General features: G+C 50.2%; 1 protein-coding gene across 2 annotated transcripts in view; it reads right to left on the reverse strand.

Moving 5' to 3' along the window:
• Positions 1–22,876, reverse strand: part of ARL2BP (ARF like GTPase 2 binding protein) — a 411,377-nt gene that overhangs the window by 132,318 nt on the left and 256,183 nt on the right. For both annotated transcript variants that reach the window (XM_085638000.1, XM_085637999.1), the window contains exon 4: positions 3,198–3,304. In XM_085638000.1, coding sequence (XP_085494126.1) covers positions 3,198–3,304 — 107 coding nt within the window. The remainder of the gene's footprint in view (positions 1–3,197; positions 3,305–22,876) is intronic.

Raw genomic sequence — 22,876 nt, forward strand, 5'->3', positions numbered from 1 at the left:
AATGCCAAACAAATGCATCTTGGAACTTTGAGTGCAACGAGTGAAAGTCACATGACTGTTTTATTAAAGGAGCACTTGCTTTTTACCATGATGTCACCCACCTGTGATCAAGGCGAAAGCTGAAACGCGTAGGGTTAGCGTGCAGCAAAATGCAATAAATACCTGCGCAATTGAAACCGGGCTTGGCATTTCTTTTCTGTGAGATTTATTGACGGAGTCCTCCATCTCCGTTGCCTGCTGGAGCCGCCCTGCAGGGTTGGGGGCCCCCCGTATGGAGACATGAACTTTGCCGTGCTGTGGATTGTGGGGGCATGACCCGCATCCCTCTTTGCCAGACCAACGGACTTCCAAAGTATTTCTGGCGCGAGTGATGAAAGGGAGAAAAGAGGGGTTACACCTCTCTTGGACAGTTTCCTATGCCAGGTATTTCTAAAAAACGACGCTGCAACTGTGATATCGTGCACCCAAGAGACAATACTTACTCTGTTTTCCAAGCAGGAGATGACAGCACAAGGCAGTACTGAAGGCTATTTGGGTCGAAATTTACATTAAACTGCCAGCGCAGTCCAAATGCCAAACAAATGCATCTTGGAACTTTGAGTGCAACGAGTGAAAGTCACATGACTGTTTTATTAAAGGAGCACTTGCTTTTTACCATGATGTCACCCACCTGTGATCAAGGCGAAAGCTGAAACGCGTAGGGTTAGCGTGCAGCAAAATGCAATAAATACCTGCGCAATTGAAACCGGGCTTGGCATTTCTTTTCTGTGAGATTTGACGGAGTCCTCCATCTCCGTTGCCTGCTGGAGCCGCCCTGCAGGGTTGGGGGCCCCCCGTATGGAGACATGAACTTTGCCGTGCTGTGGATTGTGGGGGCATGACCCGCATCCCTCTTTGCCAGACCAACGGACTTCCAAAGTATTTCTGGCGCGAGTGATGAAAGGGAGAAAAGAGGGGTTACACCTCTCTTGGACAGTTTCCTATGCCAGGTATTTCTAAAAAACGACGCTGCAACTGTGATATCGTGCACCCAAGAGACAATACTTACTCTGTTTTCCAAGCAGGAGATGACAGCACAAGGCAGTACTGAAGGCTATTTGGGTCGAAATTTACATTAAACTGCCAGCGCAGTCCAAATGCCAAACAAATGCATCTTGGAACTTTGAGTGCAACGAGTGAAAGTCACATGACTGTTTTATTAAAGGAGCACTTGCTTTTTACCATGATGTCACCCACCTGTGATCAAGGCGAAAGCTGAAACGCGTAGGGTTAGCGTGCAGCAAAATGCAATAAATACCTGCGCAATTGAAACCGGGCTTGGCATTTCTTTTCTGTGAGATTTATTGACGGAGTCCTCCATCTCCGTTGCCTGCTGGAGCCGCCCTGCAGGGTTGGGGGCCCCCCGTATGGAGACATGAACTTTGCCGTGCTGTGGATTGTGGGGGCATGACCCGCATCCCTCTTTGCCAGACCAACGGACTTCCAAAGTATTTCTGGCGCGAGTGATGAAAGGGAGAAAAGAGGGGTTACACCTCTCTTGGACAGTTTCCTATGCCAGGTATTTCTAAAAAACGACGCTGCAACTGTGATATCGTGCACCCAAGAGACAATACTTACTCTGTTTTCCAAGCAGGAGATGACAGCACAAGGCAGTACTGAAGGCTATTTGGGTCGAAATTTACATTAAACTGCCAGCGCAGTCCAAATGCCAAACAAATGCATCTTGGAACTTTGAGTGCAACGAGTGAAAGTCACATGACTGTTTTATTAAAGGAGCACTTGCTTTTTACCATGATGTCACCCACCTGTGATCAAGGCGAAAGCTGAAACGCGTAGGGTTAGCGTGCAGCAAAATGCAATAAATACCTGCGCAATTGAAACCGGGCTTGGCATTTCTTTTCTGTGAGATTTATTGACGGAGTCCTCCATCTCCGTTGCCTGCTGGAGCCGCCCTGCAGGGTTGGGGGCCCCCCGTATGGAGACATGAACTTTGCCGTGCTGTGGATTGTGGGGGCATGACCCGCATCCCTCTTTGCCAGACCAACGGACTTCCAAAGTATTTCTGGCGCGAGTGATGAAAGGGAGAAAAGAGGGGTTACACCTCTCTTGGACAGTTTCCTATGCCAGGTATTTCTAAAAAACGACGCTGCAACTGTGATATCGTGCACCCAAGAGACAATACTTACTCTGTTTTCCAAGCAGGAGATGACAGCACAAGGCAGTACTGAAGGCTATTTGGGTCGAAATTTACATTAAACTGCCAGCGCAGTCCAAATGCCAAACAAATGCATCTTGGAACTTTGAGTGCAACGAGTGAAAGTCACATGACTGTTTTATTAAAGGAGCACTTGCTTTTTACCATGATGTCACCCACCTGTGATCAAGGCGAAAGCTGAAACGCGTAGGGTTAGCGTGCAGCAAAATGCAATAAATACCTGCGCAATTGAAACCGGGCTTGGCATTTCTTTTCTGTGATATATATATATATATATATATATATATATATAGGTATATATATTTTCAAGTTGCCGATACTCAAGTAAAGGATGACGACGCCGTGTCTTGCATAAATACACAATTTAATGCTCAGCTGTTGAATAGGTATATATATATGGATATATATATGTGGGGCAGATATAATATAGTGTTTCTGGGGTCCCGCGCATGGGCGGGAATATTTTAATGCTTATGACTATTGATGAGGATCCCCTGGAAGAGAAATTGCATTTATGAATCATGTGCACACGTTTGGGCAACGTACACATACAGAAACAAACCTTGTCTTAGTGACAGACAATCCTTTTCCATAGATTCATACAGTGTGTGGTATTTTTAACTGGCAGTCAAAGGCTTTGTTCAGGTAGGAGCTGGGCCTACTTGTACAGTGGGCAAAATAAACGTTTACATTGATTCCAAACAATATGTACTGGGTATCAGGCATAGGAATTCCACACCCTGGACAGTTTGGATTGCTATTTTTGTAAGTAAAGGTTTTATTTCAAACGCGTAATTTTATTTTTTTAAATAGACGTTTTACTGAACATGTGGGCCTGACTTACGAGAGAGAAGGACATCCACATTCTCTCTAGCTGCTGAAGATAACTCTAACTAATTTGAAAATATTTGCTGACAAAGTGTGTTGTGTTAAGGCCTAGCAGTCAGTCACAGAAAAGCACAAAAAAGTATTTTATACCTACATATTCATTAAAGATGGGGGTGTAGACTAGTTTGTTTTCTTCTGTATCTTCAAACTCACAGTAATATTTATCCATAAATGTTCTTTGCAGCAGTTGGAATTCCTCATCTACATTACAAAAACAACCAAACCCAACATTTCAATTAACATAAAAACTTATAATTTCACAAAATAATTAGCAACAATTTTCTGATTCTATGAACATAGCATGTGGCTTAGGGCAATATAACATTAATGGCTGTGGTTAGTGGACATAGACTTTATGGCAAAGTATGAGACAAATCCTCCCTTTTAAGAATAGATGAAAACCTTGGGGAGGAACCGTTAATCATACTATACATGTGACTTAGCCTAACACCACTAGCAACATAAAAACTCGAAAATCACTAAAACTTGGCTGTTCTGTCAATAGAAGCTTATGGCATATTTGACCTTGTCACTATAGCGCCAAAACGTCTCTGGGTAATCTTTACACTCAATAAGTTATATAATTCATTCAACATGAGCCTGAAAGCAAATTTTCATTTACAATCATCTCTTATCATAAATAACATGAGGAAACCCAGATTTCAAAAACAATGGAGACATCTCAAGTAATACATTTATCATCTTGTTTTCGTCTGTAGGTCTTTTTCTTTTACAAGGTCTTTATATGCAAACTGCTAAGAGATCTTGAAACAACTGCACTTGGGAAGGATTTGTGTATGTTGGAATCCACAGAAAGATACTGTATCAACCAGAAAAAGCGTTACCAAAGGTAAGTAACTTATTCTTCAGATGAAAACATATGCCTGTGGATTCCACACCTTTTGAATTGAATTCCAAAGCAGTCCTGCTCCCAGAGGAGGGTGCCCGCCTACATATACCAAAAAGTCTTGCAGCACAGAACGTGCAAAGTGGCCGTCCCTCCTCACCTCTGAGTCTAAGCAGTAATGCTTTGCAAAAGTGTGGAGGGAGGCAAAGCTGCCACCTTGCAGATGTCAACAACAGGGACACCTCTAGCCAAAGCCGAAGAAGAAGACTTAGCTCTGGCGCAATGGGCTTGAATACCTTCAGGAGGCTCCTGCTTGGCCAAGGCTTAGCAGATCTTGACACAGAGGATGATCCACCTGGACAGCGTTCTCTTGTGGACAGCCTTGCCCTTCATATTGCCCATATATCCGATGAAGAGTTGGTCATCCAACCTGAAGTCTTTAGTCCTGTCCAGGTAGAAGCTGATAGCCCTCTTAGGGTGCAGGCGGTGAAGTCTCTCCTCCTCCTAGAAGGGTGAGGGGGAGGATAGAAAGTGGGTAAAGTGATAGATTGCCCTAGGTGGAAGGGAGTGACCACCTTAGCCAGGACAGCAGCTCTGGTACTAAGAACCATCTTATCTGCATGAATTGAGGTAAAAGGAGGCTTAGAGCTAAGGGTCTGCAGATCACTAACCCTCCTGGCAGAAGTAATCACAATCAGAAAAACTGTCTTAAATGCTAGAAATCTCAATGGACAACTATGCAGTGGTTCAAAGGGGGACCCCATCAAGAAAGTAAGGACAACATTCAAGGCATGATAGATGGAGTGGGAGGAAACTTGTTAATGAGACCCTTAATGAATCTCATGACTATGGGAGACTTAAACAAAGAGGGTTGGTCTGGTAAGCAAAGAAAAGCAGACAAGGCAGACAAGTAGCCCTTAACAGTAGCCACTGCACAACCCTGATGAGCCAGGGAAACAGAGAAACTCAGAATATCAGACAGACAGACGTGCAAAGGATCAATTGATCTCTCTCCACACCATTTAACAAACTTGGCCCACCTACCAGAATAAACAGATTTGGTGGAATATCTCCTGGCTAATAAAATAACATCCACCACATCCAGTGGAATAGAGAAAAAACTCAGGATGTCCCGTTCAATCTCCAGGCATGAAGGTACAAGCTCTGGAAGTGGGGGTGTAGAACCTGCCCCTGCAACTGCGAGAGGGGGTCTGCTCTGAGAGGGAGACGGAGCAGAGGGTGCAATGAGAGGTAAAAGAGTTCTGTGTACCACACCCTCCCTGGCCAATTTGGAGCAATCAATATGACTTGGGCCTGATCTTGGCAAATCTTCCTCAGAACTCGAGGAATCAAGGATATGGGAGGATGCGCTTAAAGTAGCTGTTAGCTCCAATCTAGCTGAAATGCGTCCCCCAACGCTCCCCGCATCGGATACTGGGGACTGCAGAAGGACGGGCAAAGCGCGTTCTCATGAGTGGCAAGCAGGTCCAACTGAGGAAACCCCGACATTCTGAAAATGTGACGGACCACCTCCGGATAAAGACGCCGCACGTGATCGTCTGAGAACTGCAGACTGACTGTCCACACAGCATATTCAGCACCCCAGCCAGATGATTTGCAATCAACACAAATCTGATGGTCATGAGCCCAGAACTGGAGTCGCAGAGCCTCTCTGCAGGGACGAAACAACCCTTGTTTATGTACCACATCGCAGTAGTATTGTCCCTCAGGACCTGAACTGACTGACAGTGAAGGGAGGGAAAAAAGCCTTGAGAGCCAAAGGTATCACCAGTGTTAGACCTGTCAGCCCTTTGGGTGGTCCCTCCTCATCATTATTTATTTTGTCCCACTTTTGCCTCAAACCCTGTTAGTATTTTTCCTTTTTGGGAACCACCAGACTTTTTCGTATTGATGCAGATTCAGGGAGCCATTTTAGCTACCCCTGGAACTTCTGTCTGAGGGCCTGGAGCACAACATGGTGGCCACCTGTGACATCATCAGAACCCACTGGAACCTACCAGCACCTTCCAGAACATTCCAGAACCCTGTGACAGTTGGAGGCGGTTTGGAATGTTGGGAAGCTAAGCCAGAGTTGGCAGTTGGAGCTGGCAGTTGGCACCTGACTGGTGAAGAGAGAGCAGCAGAAACCTGAAGGAGGAAGGAGTGAGGCAGCAGGGGTGGAAACTTGTGCCTGGAGTGGGGTCCATAAACCCACCCTTGATACTAGTCCCTACTGACTGAGCCCAGCCTGGAGCCCTGTGTGGGACAAAGCAAGAAAAACCATCTTAAGGACCTGGACAGCAGGAACAGGCCTTAGAAGTAAAGAAAAGCAAGAATCTGACCTGTTTATTGGATTCCCTGGAGTCCGACGTCGAGAAGCCTGAGACCTGGAGCCCGAGGTGGAGAAGCGGCGCTGACTGGAAAGCAGACGTCGTACCCGGAGCCGCCAGAGGTCGAGAGAGGGCGCCGGCGGAGGTCGTGGAGAGTACCAGAGGTCGAGGAGGAAGACACCTGAGGTCGAGTGAGCGGCGTCGACGGGGGAGTGAAGTCCGCCCTCCGGAGTCGCCGGAGACCGAGGTGAAGCGTGCCAGAGGTCGGGAGTGGAGATCGCACTCCGGAGTCGCCGGAACCTGAAGAGAATCGTGCCGGAGGTCGGGAGTGGAGATCGCACTCCAGAGTCGCCGGAACCTGAAGAGAATCGTGCCGGAGGTCGGGAGTGGAGGTCGCACTCCGGAGCCGGCGGAAGTCGACATCGAGCCAAGACAGCCCGACGTCATCGAACCGGAGGCCCACATCGAGCTGAGGCCGCCGACATCGAACCGGAGCTGCCCGAAGTCGACATCGAGCCAAGACAGCCCGACGTCATCGAACCGGAGGTCGACATCGAGCTGAGGCCGCCGACATCGAACCGGAACCGCCTACCGGCGTCGTCAAGAACTGACATTGCGCCGAGGCCGCCGACATCGAACCGGAGCCGCCTCACGGCGTCGACACGACTCCAGCGGCGTCGGAGCTTCATAAAAAGGGCAGTAAGTGGAATAGAGGGCGCCTAAGGCCCTGTGGAGCTCTAAGAGACCATCCTAAGGGATGAAGAGGTGTTAGAACCAGCCTGGAAGTGCCAGGGGTGGACTGAGACTGATACAGTGACCTGTGTGAGGGGTGGTGTAGTTTGGGAGAGCCAGATTCCTAGATTACCCTTGATCTACCTCAGTTTTAGCCTCAGCCTTACCCAAGCTAGGTGAGACACCCTCAGGCCATCCACCTAACCACAAGCTGTGACTGGGCCAAATCAGCCCATAGTATTTAAAATGTGATCTGATTTACAAGTGTCACTGTTGGCTTTTATTATTTATTGAGGGTACTGTATTTATCTAAATTATTCCTGTAATGTATTTATTGTCCTGAGCTAACTTATTTCTGTACAGTATTTATTCTCTCACAGTATTTATTTGACCTGATCCTATTTATAGCACCTGTAAAGTGTTACTATTTATTTGACCTGCACTTTTTAAGGAGAAGCTTGTGTACTGTGATTGTATTATTATTTATTCAATCAGCAACTAAGAGAAAAGAAGATAAACACAGAGATATTTTCATAATTTTTAAGGTGTAGTGTCGTTTTTGGAACGGATGCACGCATGGTTATTGTGTGGGTATGACGTATGCTTAACACGGTGCCTGACCCCTGACCACTCGAGCCAAGCTACCACTGTGTATGTCTGGAAAGACCCCGTTACCACCACCCTTTCCGGTGTGGGAGTGGGGTTTTTCCAACATAATTGGTGTTCAGCGGCGGGATTGAGCTGTGCCTACGCATACTCGACAATAACTGTGGGTAGTCCATAGGCCTACACCTGGAGTTTTCTCAAAGCGGCCTTCCTAATTGTGAGTTTTTGTTTTTTCCAAATTTACTCTGGTGGTGGGAGGAGGTATTATTAAAGGTACCCCCTGCATTGCTTCCGTAAAAACCTGTCTTCTGTTCTGAGTGGGCAAAATGGAGTTTGTGCTAGAAGACCTGGAAACCTACACTGTGGCCCAACTCAGGGAGTTTTGTCAGCGGGAGGGGGTGTATTGTCCCCCAGGAGCAAAGAAGGGTGCACTCCAAACCAGCTTAAGGGCTTGGGGGGAGGCACGACGAGAAAGCAAGGCTGAGGAGGAGGACAGGGATAGAGAGCCCGACAGTGAGGGAGCTGGTCTGTACCAACCTGAGGTGGGGAACCTAGTAGCGGGGCCCGGAACCATTTCCAGGAAGGGCAGCAGTGCCTCTAGCGGTGGCTTGTCTGAAGTGGAGTTAAAAGACCGGAGGGAGAAAAGACAGCTCACATGGGACTTAGCAAGGCTGGAGAAGGAGAAGGAGGAACAGAGGATGGCTCATGAGATAAGGCTGAAAGAGATAGATCTTCAGATCCTAAGAATCGGGGCACAAACTGTTCCTAATGGTGGCAGCAAAGACCAAGGAAGAGAGTTCACTAGGGAACCCAAACCCTACCTGCCAAAGGACATAGTAGCTAGCTATGGGGTGGGCGATGATATTGCCAAGTGGCTAGCGGCCTATGAGGTCTCGTTAAGGGCCCATGGGGTTCCAGAGAAGTACTGGGGAGCGGGATTGTACAAGTACATGCCTCCAGCTGGTAGGGATGCATTATTGGCCCTAGAGGAGGATGAGCAGACCCACTACCCCACCATGAAGGTGGCGCTCATAAGAAAGTTTGGACTAACACCCGAAAAGTACAGACAGAAGTTCCGGGGTAGTCACAAACTGGGCACATAGAATTGGGTGGACTTCCTGGACTATGCAAAGAAGGCACTAGAGGGTTGGATTCAGGGCAGTGAAGTGAGGAACTACGAGGGGTTGTTTGATTTAGTACTGAAGGAACACCTGCTCGAAAAATGTTTCCCTGAACTGCGTCAACACCTGGTGGATAGCAAGCTGACCAATCCCCGGAAGCTTGCTGAGGAGGCGGACATTTGGGCTAGTACCCGGGTGTCCACAAGGGGGACTGGAGGGGATACTCAAAAGGCCGGACAGGGCGCCCCCCAGAAGAAAGAGGGAGGGGAAAAGAAAAAGGAGTTCTCCAAAGGCCCCCAAAATAACTTCCAAGGGAAGGGAACAGGATTCACCCCTAGGGCTAACCCACCCAGAAACCCTAATCCTGGCCAGAGTCAGCAGCCAAGGGTTGTCCATTGCTACGAGTGCGGTGGCGTTGGACACTACAAGGGAGACGCGAAGTGCCCGAAACGACCACCCCCTCCCATTGGAGGAAAGGCCCCCGGAGTAGCTAGTGTAGTGCTCGGGGAGGAGATGCCCTTAACTAAGGGAAGGGAGTGGGCGGGTGTCACTTTAGTGTCCCTGGGAGAACGGGAGATGGTTCCTAAGATCCAGGTGCCCGCATATACCGCAAAGTATGGGCAGTGGGTCACCATCAACGGCCAAAGAGGGGAGGCTCTGAGAGACACAGGAGCCAGTATGACTATGGTGCGTAGCCAACTGGTGTCTCCAGAGCAGGTAATTCCCGATGTACTCCACCCAGCAGCGATGGCTGACGGCAGAACAGGCCACTATCCAGTGGCTGAGGTTCCCTTTGAATGGGGGGGGGTTGCAGGTTCACTTCGAGTTGCCGTAAGCCCTGCCGTGCCGGTTGATTGTCTGCTGGGGAATGACATGGAGCACAATGCTTGGAAGGAGGTGGAATACCGGACTCATACTGAGATGCTGGGTACACCTGACTGGGCCTGTGTGAGCACAAGGTCCGTGACTACCCGGAGAGGGCGTTCGTTTCGGCTGGAGCCTGGAACAAAGGCCCAGCCAGCTGCCAGTCAAGGGAAGAACCGAGGACAGGAGGAGCCTGCCTCGGCGTCCACACCCCGTAGGACGGATAGGCCACCGGAGGTGGTGGACCAGGAGTCTGCGGTGGGGGATGTTACCAAACTGGAGGACCTACCCATCCCGGCCGAGTGGCACGTGGAGGGAGGCCCGACCAGGGAGGAATTCTGCCAGGGCCAGAGGGAGTGCCCTACCCTTGAGGGGCTGAGGCGTCAGGCCCAAGCCCAGGCAGCAGGAAACGTTGAAGGGAACTACAGTGTTTACTGGGAGGATGGCCTCCTCTACAGTGAACCCAAGGCACCCCTACATGGATCGTCACGAGCCTTGGTAGTCCCTCAACGTTATCGAGCCTTCCTTCTGGAGTTGGCTCACGAGATCCCATTGGCAGGACACCTGGGGCAAGACAAGACCATCGCCCGTCTTGTCCCACACTTTTATTGGCCTCAAATTAAAGTGTCGTCCGATACCTACTGCCGGACATGTGTGTCTTGCCAAGCCAGTGGGAAAACAGGGGTGAAGCTGAAAGCTCCCCTGGAACCACTTCCTGTCGTTAGCACCCCCTTTGAAAGGGTGGGCATCGACATTGTGGGTCCATTCGATCCGCCGACTACAGCTGGTCACAGGTTTATCCTGGTTCTGGTGGATCATGCCACACGGTACCCAGAGGCAATACCTCTGAGGACCATAACAGCACCTGTTGTGGCTAGGGCCCTGATGGGAATCTTTACCCGAGTGGGTTTTCCCAAGGAAGTTGTGTCCGACAGGGGGACCAACTTCATGTCAGCGTACATGCGGGCCATGTGGAAGGAGTGTGGAGTGACCTACCGGTTCACCACTCCTTACCACCCCCAGACCAATGGTCTGGTGGAGAGGTTTAACAAAACCTTGAAAGGCATGATCAGAAGTCTGCCTGAAAGCCTGCGGAGGAAATGGGACGTCCTCCTGCCCTGTTTACTCTTTTCTTACAGGGAAGTGCCACAGAAGGGAGTGGGCTTCAGCCCCTTCGAGCTTTTGTATGGGCACCCTGTACGTGGACCTCTCAACCTGGTGAGAGACGGATGGGAAAGAACTCCCAGAAAGCTTCCCCAGGACGTGGTGAGCTACATGCTGGCCTTCCGGAGCCAAATGGCTAAGTTGTGGAAGCAAGCTTCTGACAACTTGGAAGCCAGCCAAGCAGTAATGAAGGCGTGGTATGACCACAACGCTCACCCGGTGGAGTTGGAGCCTGGCCAGAAGGTGTGGGTGATCGAACCAGGAGAGCTTAGCGCCCTCCAGGATTGCTGGTCAGGACCCTTTGAGGTGTTGGAGAAGAAGGGTAAGGCTACCTACTTGGTGGATCTTAAGACCCCTCGTCAGCCCCTACGGGTGCTGCACGCCAACCGCCTCAAACCCCACCACGAGAGGCCCGAAGTCATCTTGATGATGGTGACTGACGGAGCAGAGGACGCGGAAAGCGAGCCTCTCCCCGATTTGTTTGCGTCTCAAGAAAAGGATGGGTCGGTGGAGGGAGTGATTCTCTCCCCATCTCTAACTCCTGAACAGCAGGAGGACTGCCGCCAGGTCCTGGGGCAGTACTCTTCGTTGTTCTCCCTTGTTCCGGGTAGGACTCACCTGTGCGTCCATGACGTGGACACAGGAGACAGCCCACCTGTGAAGTCCAAGATCTACCGGATGTCAGACAAGGTGAAGGCCAGCATTAACAGTGAAGTCACTAAGATGCTGGAGCTAGGAGTGATCGAACCTTCTAGCAGCCCCTGGTCCAGTCCGGTGGTGTTAGTACCAAAAGCTGCACCACCGGGTGCCCAACCGGAACTGAGGTTCTGTGTGGACTACCGGGGACTGAATTCAGTAACCAAAACTGATGCTCATCCGATCCCTAGGGCGGATGAATTGATTGACCGGCTGGGAGCTGCCCAATATCTAAGTACCTTTGACCTTACTTCTGGGTACTGGCAGATCTCTTTGACTGATGGAGCAAGGGAAAGGTCAGCCTTCTCCACGCCCAATGGCCACTACCAGTTCTGTGTGATGCCCTTTGGGCTCAAGAACGCACCTGCCACGTTTCAGCGCCTGGTAAACCAGATCCTCACCGGAATGGAGAGTTTCTCTGCTGCTTATCTGGATGACATAGCCGTCTTCAGTAACAGCTGGGAGGATCACTTGCGTCACCTGCAAGCTGTTCTCCAGGCCCTGAGACAAGCTGGGTTAACGATCAAGGCCAGCAAGTGCCAGATCGGGCAGGGGTCGGTAGTGTACCTTGGACACTTGGTGGGCAGGGGAGCGGTGCAACCCCTCCAGGCGAAGATCGAGGCCATCATGGCCTGGGAACCCCCCAAGACACAGACTGAGGTCCGAGCTTTTCTGGGCCTCACGGGATACTACCGCCGCTTCGTGAAGGGGTACGGTACCATCGTAGTCCCCCTCACGGAGCTCACGTCCAAGAAACAACCTTGACGGGTAGTCTGGACAGAGGCTTGTCAGCAGGCCTTTGTGAAGCTGAAGCAAGCCATGTGCGAGGCCCCGGTCTTAATGGCCCCAGACTTTTTCAAGGAGTTCATTGTCCAGACAGATGCATCAGAACATGGCATTGGGGCAGTGTTATCGCAACTCAATGAAGAGGGTCTGGATCAACCCGTGGTCTTCCTATCCCGGAGACTACTTCCCAGGGAACAGAAGTGGAGTGCAATAGAGCGTGAAGCCTTTGCAGTGGTATGGGCTCTGAAGAAGTTGCGGCCATACCTGTTTGGCTCGCACTTCCTGGTTCAGACCGACCACAGACCCCTTCGTTGGCTGATGCAGATGAAGGGGGAGAATCCCAAGTTGTTGAGGTGGTCTATTTCCCTACAGGGAATGGACTTTCAGGTGGAACATCGGCCTGGAGTGGACCACGCCAATGCAGACGGTCTCTCAAGGTATTTCCGCCTTAGTGATGAGAACTCCCAAGGGGTTGGGTAGCTCTCCCCACTTTCAGCTGGGGGGGACGCATGTTAGACCTGTCAGCCCTTTGGGTGGTCCCTCCTCATCATTATTTATTTTGTCCCACTTTTGCCTCAAACCCTGTTAGTATTTTTCCTTTTTGGGAACCACCAGACTTTTTCGTATTGATGCAGATTCAGGGAGCCATTTTAGCTACCCCTGGAACTTCTGTCTGAGGGCCTGGAGCACAAAATGGTGGCCACCTGTGACATCATCAGAACCCACTGGAACCTACCAGCACCTTCCAGAACATTCCAGAACCCTGTGACAGTTGGAGGCGGTTTGGAATGTTGGGAAGCTAAGCCAGAGTTGACAGTTGGAGCTGGCAGTTGGCACCTGACTGGTGAAGAGAGAGCAGCAGAAACCTGAAGGAGGAAGGAGTGAGGCAGCAGGGGTGGAAACTTGTGCCTGGAGTGGGGTCCATAAACCCACCCTTGATACTAGTCCCTACTGACTGAGCCCAGCCTGGAGCCCTGTGTGGGACAAAGCAAGAAAAACCATCTTAAGGACCTGGTCAGCAGGAACAGGCCTTAGAAGTAAAGAAAAGCAAGAATCTGACCTGTTTATTGGTTTCCCTGGAGTCCGACGTCGAGAAGCCTGAGACCTGGAGCCCAAGGTGGAGAAGCGGCGCTGACTGGAAAGCAGACGTCGTACCCGGAGCCGCCAGAGGTCGAGAGAGGGCGCCGGCGGAGCTCGTGGAGAGTACCAGAGGTCGAGGAGGAAGACACCTGAGGTCGAGTGAGCGGCGTCGACGGGGGAGTGAAGTCCGCCCTCCGGAGTCGCCGAAGACCGAGGTGAAGCGTGCCGGAGGTCGGGAGTGGAGATCGCACTCCGGAGTCGCCGGAACCTGAAGAGAATCGTGCCGGAGGTCAGGAGTGGAGATCGCACTCCGGAGTCGCCGGAACCTGAAGAGAATCGTGCCGGAGGTCGGGAGTGGAGGTCGCACTCCGGAGCCGGCGGAAGTCGACATCGAGCCAAGACAGCCCGACGTCATCGAACCGGAGGCCGACATCGAGCTGAGGCCGCCGACATCGAGCTGAGGCCGCCGACATCGAACCGGAGCTGCCCGAAGTCGACATCGAGCCAAGACAGCCCGACGTCATCGAACCGGAGGTCGACATCGAGCTGAGGCCGCCGACATCGAACCGGAACCGCCTACCGGCGTCGTCAAGAAATGACATTGCGCCGAGGCCGCCGACATCGAACCGGAGCCGCCTCACGGCGTCGACACGACTCCAGCGGCGTCGGAGCTTCATAAAAAGGGCAGTAAGTGGAATAGAGGGCGCCTAAGGCCCTGTGGAGCTCTAAGAGACCATCCTAAGGGATAAAGAGGTGTTAGAACCAGCCTGGAAGTGCCAGGGGTGGACTGAGACTGATACAGTGACCTGTGTGAGGGGTGGTGTAGTTTGGGAGAGCCAGATTCCTAGATTACCCTTGATCTACCTCAGTTTTAGCCTCAGCCTTACCCAAGCTAGGTGAGACACCCTCAGGCCATCCACCTAACCACAAGCTGTGACTGGGCCAAATCAGCCCATAGTATTTAAAATGTGATCTGATTTACAAGTGTCACTGTTGGCTTTTATTATTTATTGAGGGTACTGTATTTATTGTATTTATCTAAATTATTCCTGTAATGTATTTATTGTCCTGAGCTAACTTATTTCTGTACAGTATTTATTCTCTCACAGTATTTATTTGACCTGATCCTATTTATTGCACCTGTAAAGTGTTACTATTTATTTGACCTGCACTTTTTAAGGAGAAGCTTGTGTACTGTGATTGTATTATTATTTATTCAATCAGCAACTAAGAGAAAAGAAGATAAACACAGAGATATTTTCATAATTTTTAAGGTGTAGTGTCGTTTTTGGAACGGATGCACGCATGGTTATTGTGTGGGTATGACGTATGCTTAACACGGTGCCTGACCCCTGACCACTCGAGCCAAGCTACCACTGTGTATGTCTGGAAAGACCCCGTTACCACCACCCTTTCCGGTGTGGGAGTGGGGTTTTTCCAACAACCAGCAATTCTAGAATATTGATGCGAAGCAATCTTTCTTCTGGAGACCAAAGGCCCTTAACCTCCAGATCCCCCAGATGAGCTCCCCACTCTAGAGTGGAGGCATCCGTTATCACTGTGGCCACCGGAGAAGGAGGTTGAAACGGCTTCCCTTGAGGCAGGTTGTTTGAAACAACTTACCATAACGGCTCTGCTGCAGTGTCTCTGGAGATTCTGACCACCTCCTTGAGATCTCAGTCGTGTTGAAACCACTGCCTGCAGAGGCACCACTGGAGAGCCCTCATGAGCCAGCGTGCATGGTTGACCAATAGTATACAGGAAGCGAACAGACGAACAAGTTACTTACCTTCGGTAACACTTTTTCTGGTGGATACAGTATTTGCCTATTGTGAGAAGTTGGCCTGATGTATGATGTCACTAGTTCTAGTGTACACCTTATATCAGTCCAAATACCCTTATGGTGATTGGTTGTAAAGTCAACCTTATAGACCAGCTATCCTAGTGGTAGCATGGACAAGAGCAGTCTTAGGCTAAACTCTGAATGGCATGTGAAGCCAGCTGTGATACCATGTATAATCCCTTGAATACCAAATGAAAGGACACCACAACAGATATATATATGAAATAAAGTGTATTTATTCTAAGCAAACCCTCAGCACTCTTTATGAGATTAGAGGTAAGTACAACACAGTCTTATTTATGCATACATTAAGTCACACAGGTAAGTAATACAGTTAGGCCCTAGGGGCCACGCAAACCATATACTAAGTAAGTGGTATAAGGACCACTGTCACGGAAATAGAATAGGCCTAGGCCTAGGGAATCGCTGGGGCTACACTACACTAGCGTTAGTTAGGAAGTGGGAGGCCCACGGGATTCGTGTGCAGAGTGGAAACACTCACGCGTAATGCGTAAAAGTCAATAGCAATAGTACAGTTTAGAAAACGGTAGATTTAGGACACTTCCGGAGTAGCTAGGAAGTTGAGACTTGAAAACTAGACACTAGGATAGTCACTATCCTGATGAGCACCGGAGTACCCAAGTTACCTAGCCCACAGGCTGTGGGTGCATAGGGGTGAAGATGCGTCGTTTTCGTCGTCGACTCCTATGGATGCCTGAAGAAAGATGCTGACAGGCAGTCAGTGAAGAGTGTCCGGTGGATCCCAAGGCTGGGATCAAGAAGAAAGGAAACCTGCAAGCAGAAGGGACAGAGTCAAGGTCACTAGCCAGTGACCACGTGGAACCAGGAAGGAACCAGGCGATGTCGTGAAAATTGCAGGTGAAGGTGAAGCTTGTCGCTGCAGCCAGGAGGACCAGGAAGCGTCGAGGACGACCAGGACCAGGAGGCGAGCTGTCCCACGAAGGCTCTTGCTGTCGGCGGCGTCGAAGTTGGACTAGGACTCACCAAGCCTTGGCAAGCGGAACCCACGAAGAACGAAGGACTTGCTTCTGGTGCAGACCAGGAAGGTCTGGGGTGCTTCTTCTTTGCAGAGAAGCGGGAGCCAGTCTGGAGGAGCCAAACCAGCGCAGAAGATTTCAGGGTGCGTCGTCACAAAGGCCACTAGCCAGCGGGCAAGCAACCGGACAGACGCGGCAAGCAGGAAAATGCTGAAGGGCCCCACGCAGGACTCGTGGAGTGTGGGGGGCTGATCTTTGGTGCAGATGGTGCTTGGGGTTGGGGCTTCTCAATCCCCGGTGCACAACTTCGAGGGTACCTCAGAAGCTGCGCTTTAAGTTACTAGCCACTTTTTCCAGGTAGCCGGTCCCACGTCGCTCGTCGCCTCCACGGATCTCAGCTCTGCTACAGATGTGGATCAGGGTCGGAGAAGTCTGGGAGTCAAGGCTCTGGTCAGGCTCTGCAGTCGGTTCCTCGTAGAACGTGGGCAAAGCAAAGGGTAGTCTCTTGATGGTGCCTGTTTGCACAGGGTAGCCACTCCTTGGCTACAAGGGAGATTCTTCAGTCTTCTTCTTTCGTCGAATGTCGAAGGTCCAGAGTTTCTGTTCAGTTTTGCAGGTTCAGGATAATCTAAAGTCTTGAGGCCCAACTCCCACTCTTATACTAATCTGGGGGGCTGGGATACCTGCTAGGTCACGCCTTATGGGTGGGACCTGGGAGGGGGTGGTTACACCCACTTCCCTTTGTCCAGTTTCCCGCCAGAGCTGGGGCTGGAGTGCCCCAGCGCCGGTTTGAACTGGACTATGCGAGGAACACCTTGTGTGCCCCAGGCATGTCTCATTCCTTTCAGCCCACCCTGCCCCAATACACTAAAGGCTGTCTGGGGAGGTGCTAGCACCTCCCCAAGCAGGAAACCTATTGTCCAGGCCTCCCTGGCTGGGATCACTCCCAGCTGCAGGAGGTCAGACTTATGTCGTGGCAGCAGCATCCATTTTGTGATGCTGAGGCTTTGGTCAGAGGCTAACAGTTGAAGTATGATTTTAACATGTCTTTCCCTCTAGAAGGGGGGAATAATATTCTCATGTCCAGAAATGGCATGGGGGTATTATTCCACAGTGTTAGACACCTTACACGACATGTTTCGATAAAGCCAAACCATAGTTACCATAACCGTCTAAGATTATAAGGCACTTTAAGAGTATATGGTAGGCTATATCATAGAACAGCTATAAGGACAAGGTTCCGAAAGCTGCAGACAGGCTCAGCTCATGCTAGAGCACCGTCTCACATGTTACCAAGCACTCTGCCTCCAGGATTGTCAAGGCCTGCCATAGGAGTGACTGATAGGTACACATGTGTCTATATGTAAGTTAGGTATAGGAATACTACACCTAAGCAAGGGGTGATTACACGGCCTTGCCCCAGCTGAGTGATCAGCCAGTTGTGTCAAAATGGAAGGCCAGGCCAGGGGTGGCATAATACATGCTGCAGCCCCTGGTAGGCCTAGGGTACACCTATGCCCTGGGTACCTAGGGTACACTGTACAGGGGCCAATAAGGTGATCCTATCCAAATGGGTTATGCACCTAAAGTACATAGTATTAATTTAGAGAGAGAACAGCAGGGCTGTGGGTCTGATTAGCAGGCCCACAGCCACATCTAAGTCGAAAACCAGTAAAGCAAAAGCAAAAAGTGGGGGTGAACATAGAAAGCAGACCCTACTCTCCTACACAACCCCCCCCCCCCAAACTTAGGGACATTAAACTAACCTTGACCAGTTGAGTCTTCATGTTCTAAGTGGAAATATCTGGAGAGTCCATCTGCATTGGCATGGTCAGTCCCAGGTCTATGTTCCACTGTGAAGTCCATCCCCTGTAGGGAAATGGACCACCTAAGAAGTTTGGGATTTTCACCCTTCATCTGATTTAGCCACAAGAGGGGCTTATGGTCTGTCTGAATCTTGAAGTGAGTGCCAAACAAGTATGGCCTCAGCTTCTTCAGGGCCCAAACCACAGCAAAAGCCTCCCTCTCAATAGCTGACCAACGTTTCTCTCTAGGGGTCAGCCTTCTACTTATAAAAGCAATGGGCTGGTCTTGACCATCTACATTCAGTTGTGAAAGAACAGCTCCCACACCTAACTCAGAAGCATCTGTCTGGACAATGAACTCTTTGGAGTAGTCTGGACTTTTCAGAATAGGTGCACTGCACATGGCCTGCTTCAGGTCATCAAATGCTTTTTGACAGCTTACTGTCCACTGAACTTTCTTTGGCATCTTCTTGGAGGTCAAGTCATTAAGTGGTGTCACTATGGACCCATAGTTCTTAACAAACTTTCTGTAGTACCCAGTCAGGCCCAAGAAAGCTCTGACCTGAGTCTGGGTAGTTGGAGGAGCCCAGTCCTTTATGGTCTGGATCTTGCTCTCCAGTGGTTGAACCTGACCCCCACCAACTAGGTGGCCCAGGTATACAACCTTGCTCTGCCCTATCTGGCACTTAGTGGCCTTGATAGTGAGGCCTGCCTTTTGCAGGGCCTCTAAAACATTCCTCAGGTGGACCAGGTGATCCTCCCAGGTGGAGCTAAAGACAGCAATATCATCAAGATAAGCTGCACAATAATCATCCAACCCAGTAAGGACTTGATTCACCAACCTTTGGAAAGTGGCAGGTGCATTCTTCAAACCAAAGGGCATTACCACAAATTGATAATGTCCTCCTGGGGTCGAGAAAGCAGTTTTGGCATTTGCACTCTCAGCTAGTCTGATTTGCCAGTAGCCTGCTGTTAGGTCAAATGTGCTCAATAACTTAGCAGCTGCCAGTCTGTCAATGAGCTCATCTGCCCTAGGTATTGGGTGGGCATCTGTCCTAGTGACAGCATTGAGACCTCTGTAATCCACGCAAAACCTCATCTCTCTCTTACCATCTTGGGTGTGAGGTTTTGGCACAAGGACTACAGGACTAGCCCAAGGGCTCTCTGAAGGTTCAATGACTCCCAGCTCCAACATCTTTTGTACCTCAACTTGTATGCAGTCCCTGACATGGTCAGGTTGCCTGTAGATTTTACTCTTCACAGGCAGACTGTCACCAGTGTCCACCTCATGGGTGCACCAGTTTGTCTGACTTGGGGTCAGAGAGAACATATGTCTGTAGGATTGCAGAACTTGTCTGCAGTCCTGTTGCTGATGGACAGTGAGGCTGTCAGAAAAGACCACACCATCAACTGAGCCATCATCAGGGTTCTGAGTCAACAGGTCTGGGAGAGGGTCACTCTCTTCCTCCTGCCCCTCATCTGTAGCCATGAGTAGCCCCATGTCTGCACTGTCAACATATGCCTTCAATCTGTTGACATGAAGCACCCTGTGGGGGCTTCTGGGAGTCCCAAGGTCCACCAAGTAGGTGACTTCTCCCTTTTTCTCAACAATAGTGTGGGGTCCAGACCATTTGTCTTGGAGTGCTGCTGGGGCCACTGGCTCCAACACCCACACTTTCTGTCCTGGCTGGTAAACAGTCAGTACAGCCTTTTGGTCATGCCAAGCTTTTTGGAGTTCTTGGCTTGCCTCAAGGTTTTTAGAAGCCTTCTTCATATACTCTGCCATCCTGGAGCGGAGACCAAGTACATAATCCACTATGTCTAGTTTGGGTTGTCTGAGAGGTCTCTCCCATCCTTCCTTCACCAAACACAGGGGTCCTCTTACAGGATGCCCAAACAAAAGCTCAAAAGGGCTGTAGCCAACCCCCTTTTGTGGGACCTCTCTGTAAGCAAACAGAAGGCAGGGTAAAAGGATGTCCCATCTTCGCCTAAGCTTGTCTGGTAATCCTTTTATCATTCCCTTTAGGGTCTTGTTGAATCTCTCAACAAGCCCATTGCACTGTGGGTGATAGGGTGTGGTGAACTTATAGTTGACACCACACTCTTTCCACATTGCAGTCAAGTATCCTGACATAAAGTTGGTACCTCTGTCAGAAATGACCTCCTTTGGAAAGCCCACTCTGGAGAATACTCCAAGCAGGGCCCTTGCCACAACAGGAGCGGTTGTGGTCCTCAGGGGAATTGCTTCTGGGTACCTGGTGGCATGGTCCACTATCACCAGTATGAATCTGTGCCCAGATGCTGTTTGTGGGTCCATTGGTCCTACAATATCTATGCCCACTCTTTCAAAGGGGACCCCCACCACTGGTAGTGGTATGAGGGGGGCCTTTGTGGTGCCACCTGATTTGCCACTGGCTTGGCAGGTGACACAGGAGCGACAAAACTCCTTAGTATCTTCTGACATATGGGGCCAGTGAAAGTGAGGGACAAGCCTGTCCCAAGTCTTGTTCTGGCCTAAATGTCCTGCAAGGGGAATATCATGGGCCAAGGTTAGAAGGAAGCCTCTGAACTTCAGTGGTATGACCAACCTCCTGGATGCACCAGGCTTGGGGTCTCTAGCCTCCGAATACAGTAGCCCTTCATCCCAATACACTCTATGGGTACCTTGAGCATTCCCTGCAGCCTCAGCAGCAGCCAGCTGTCTGAGGGGTTCAAGAGAGGGGCAGTCTAATTGAGCCTGCCTCAGATCTGCCCTTGAAGGTCCCCCTGTCCCAAGAAACTCAACCTGATCAGGTTCAAGTTCTTCTAGGACAGTTCCTTCAGGGCTCTCAGAATCATCCTCCTGGGAGGGCTGATCCACCACCTGAGGCAGGGGGGAAGGCACAGCCTTAACCCTACTGCTCTTTCTCTTGGGTTGTGACTGGTCCATAGTTTCAGGATCCAGCACTTGTTCAGTGGTGCACTTTTTGGCCTGTGACCTGGTCACAGCAAGGACATGTGCATCTATCCCCAGCATTTCTGCATGGGTCCTATACTCCACTTCAGACCAAACTGAAGTTTCAAGATCATTGCCCAGTAAACACTCTACAGGAAGGTCTGAACTAACAACAACTTGCTTGAGGCCAGTTACCCCTCCCCAGGAGAAGTTAACAATAGCCACACTATGGGAGGTACTGGCATTGCTAGCGTTGGTCACTAGGTAATTCTCACCTAGTATGATCTGTCCAGGGTCCACAAAAGCAGGTGTCACCATTGTGACACTAGCTCCAGTGTCCCTGTAGGCCTGAGCCATTCTTTGGTTGATAAAAGGTGTCTGTCTGTACTTGCCCAGGTTACTGGGGCCTACAGTAGAGGACAAAGCTAAGTCCCCATCACAGATCAGAACAGCCTGAGTAGGTACTCTGACTAGGCCAGAATCCTCCTCAGTTCCCAGGGTTAACCCTACTACACCCTTTTGCTGGGAACCACCACTTACAGCTGAACTAGGGGGTACAGTTGCCTTAGGGGCAATGGTGGCTGGGGGCTTATCCTTTTTGGTGCACTCACTAAACCAATGTGAGTTGGACTTACAATAGTTGCACCATGGTTTCTTTTGGCCATCTTTCTTTTTATCCTTTTTGGAACCACCCGCCCCCTGAGCCTTTTGGGGGCCTGGTGAAGACTTCTGGTCTTTTTGTTTCTGCTCATTACCCTTCTGGTCTGCCTTTTTCTGATCACCGCCCTGGTTCTGGTTTTTCTGCTTAACTCTAGTCCTGACCCATCTATCTGCCTTCTTTCCCAATTCTTGGGGAGAAGTCAGATCAGAATCAATCAGGTGTTGATGCAATAGCTGGTTTTGACAGTTGTTAAGTATTTGCTCTCTCATGATCAAATTATACAATCCTGTATAGTCCTTAACCTTACTTCCCATTAGCCAGCCTTCCAGAGCCTTAGTGGCACAATCTACAAAGTCAGTCCAGTCCTGAGTCTGTGTCTTCTGGGTATCCCTGAACAACAACCTGTATTGTTCAGTGGTTAGGCCAAACCCATCAATCAGAGCACTCTTCAGGACAGTGTAATTATCTGCATCCTCATCACTAACTGTGAGGAGCTTGTCTCTTCCTTTCTCAGAGAAGGAGAGCCATAAGATAGCTGCCCACTGACTTTGGGGTACCTGCTGTACTTTGCAAGCTCTCTCCAAAGCAGTTATCCATTTGTGGATGTCATCCCCACACTTGTAGGGAGGGACAATCTTGCTCAGGTTTCTATTATCATAGTGCCTGTCTCTATCTCTAGGAATGTTGCTGCCACCAGTGGGTTCTAACCCACTTAACTTTTGTTCTCTAGCCAGAGCAAGCTTCTCTTTGGCAAGGGCAAGTTCTTCCCTCTGAATCCTCAGATTAGCCTCCCTCATTCTGGCTGCATGCTCCTTTCTCTCAGGTGAAGTCATTCCCCTGTGAGAGGAAGCATTAGAGATGCTAGAGACATGGGAGTGGATGGATTCCCTTGAAGGGGATCTGTCCCTCCTGCTTCTCTATGTAAGCCTACTTGTGGGTCTGTATGGGGGGACCCCATGCAAACTCCCATGTAAACTTAGGTTAGCCTGGCTAAGTCTTCCTACTTGGCCCTGGCTGTCTACCTCTCCATCTGAAGCCCCATCTGACTCCTCTGTGGTGGGTAGACCCTCCTCTGTGCCTAGGGCACCTGCCTGAGATGCCCTGAGAGCATCATACTCCTCTAGGAGTTGTCTTAACTGAAGGAGGGTAGGGTTTGCACCCTGTTTTATTCCTCTGGAGGTACACAAGTGTCTCATCTCCTGGAATGTTAAGGTATCATATCTAGAGGGGATCTTTTGCAGACCTGATCCTCCTGAGAGAGCATCTACTTGATCTCCTCTCAGAGACATGATCTAGTGAGGGTGT

This window comes from Triturus cristatus, chromosome 12 (assembly GCF_964204655.1).
Source record: "Triturus cristatus chromosome 12, aTriCri1.1, whole genome shotgun sequence".
Lineage (NCBI taxonomy): Eukaryota > Metazoa > Chordata > Amphibia > Caudata > Salamandridae > Triturus > Triturus cristatus.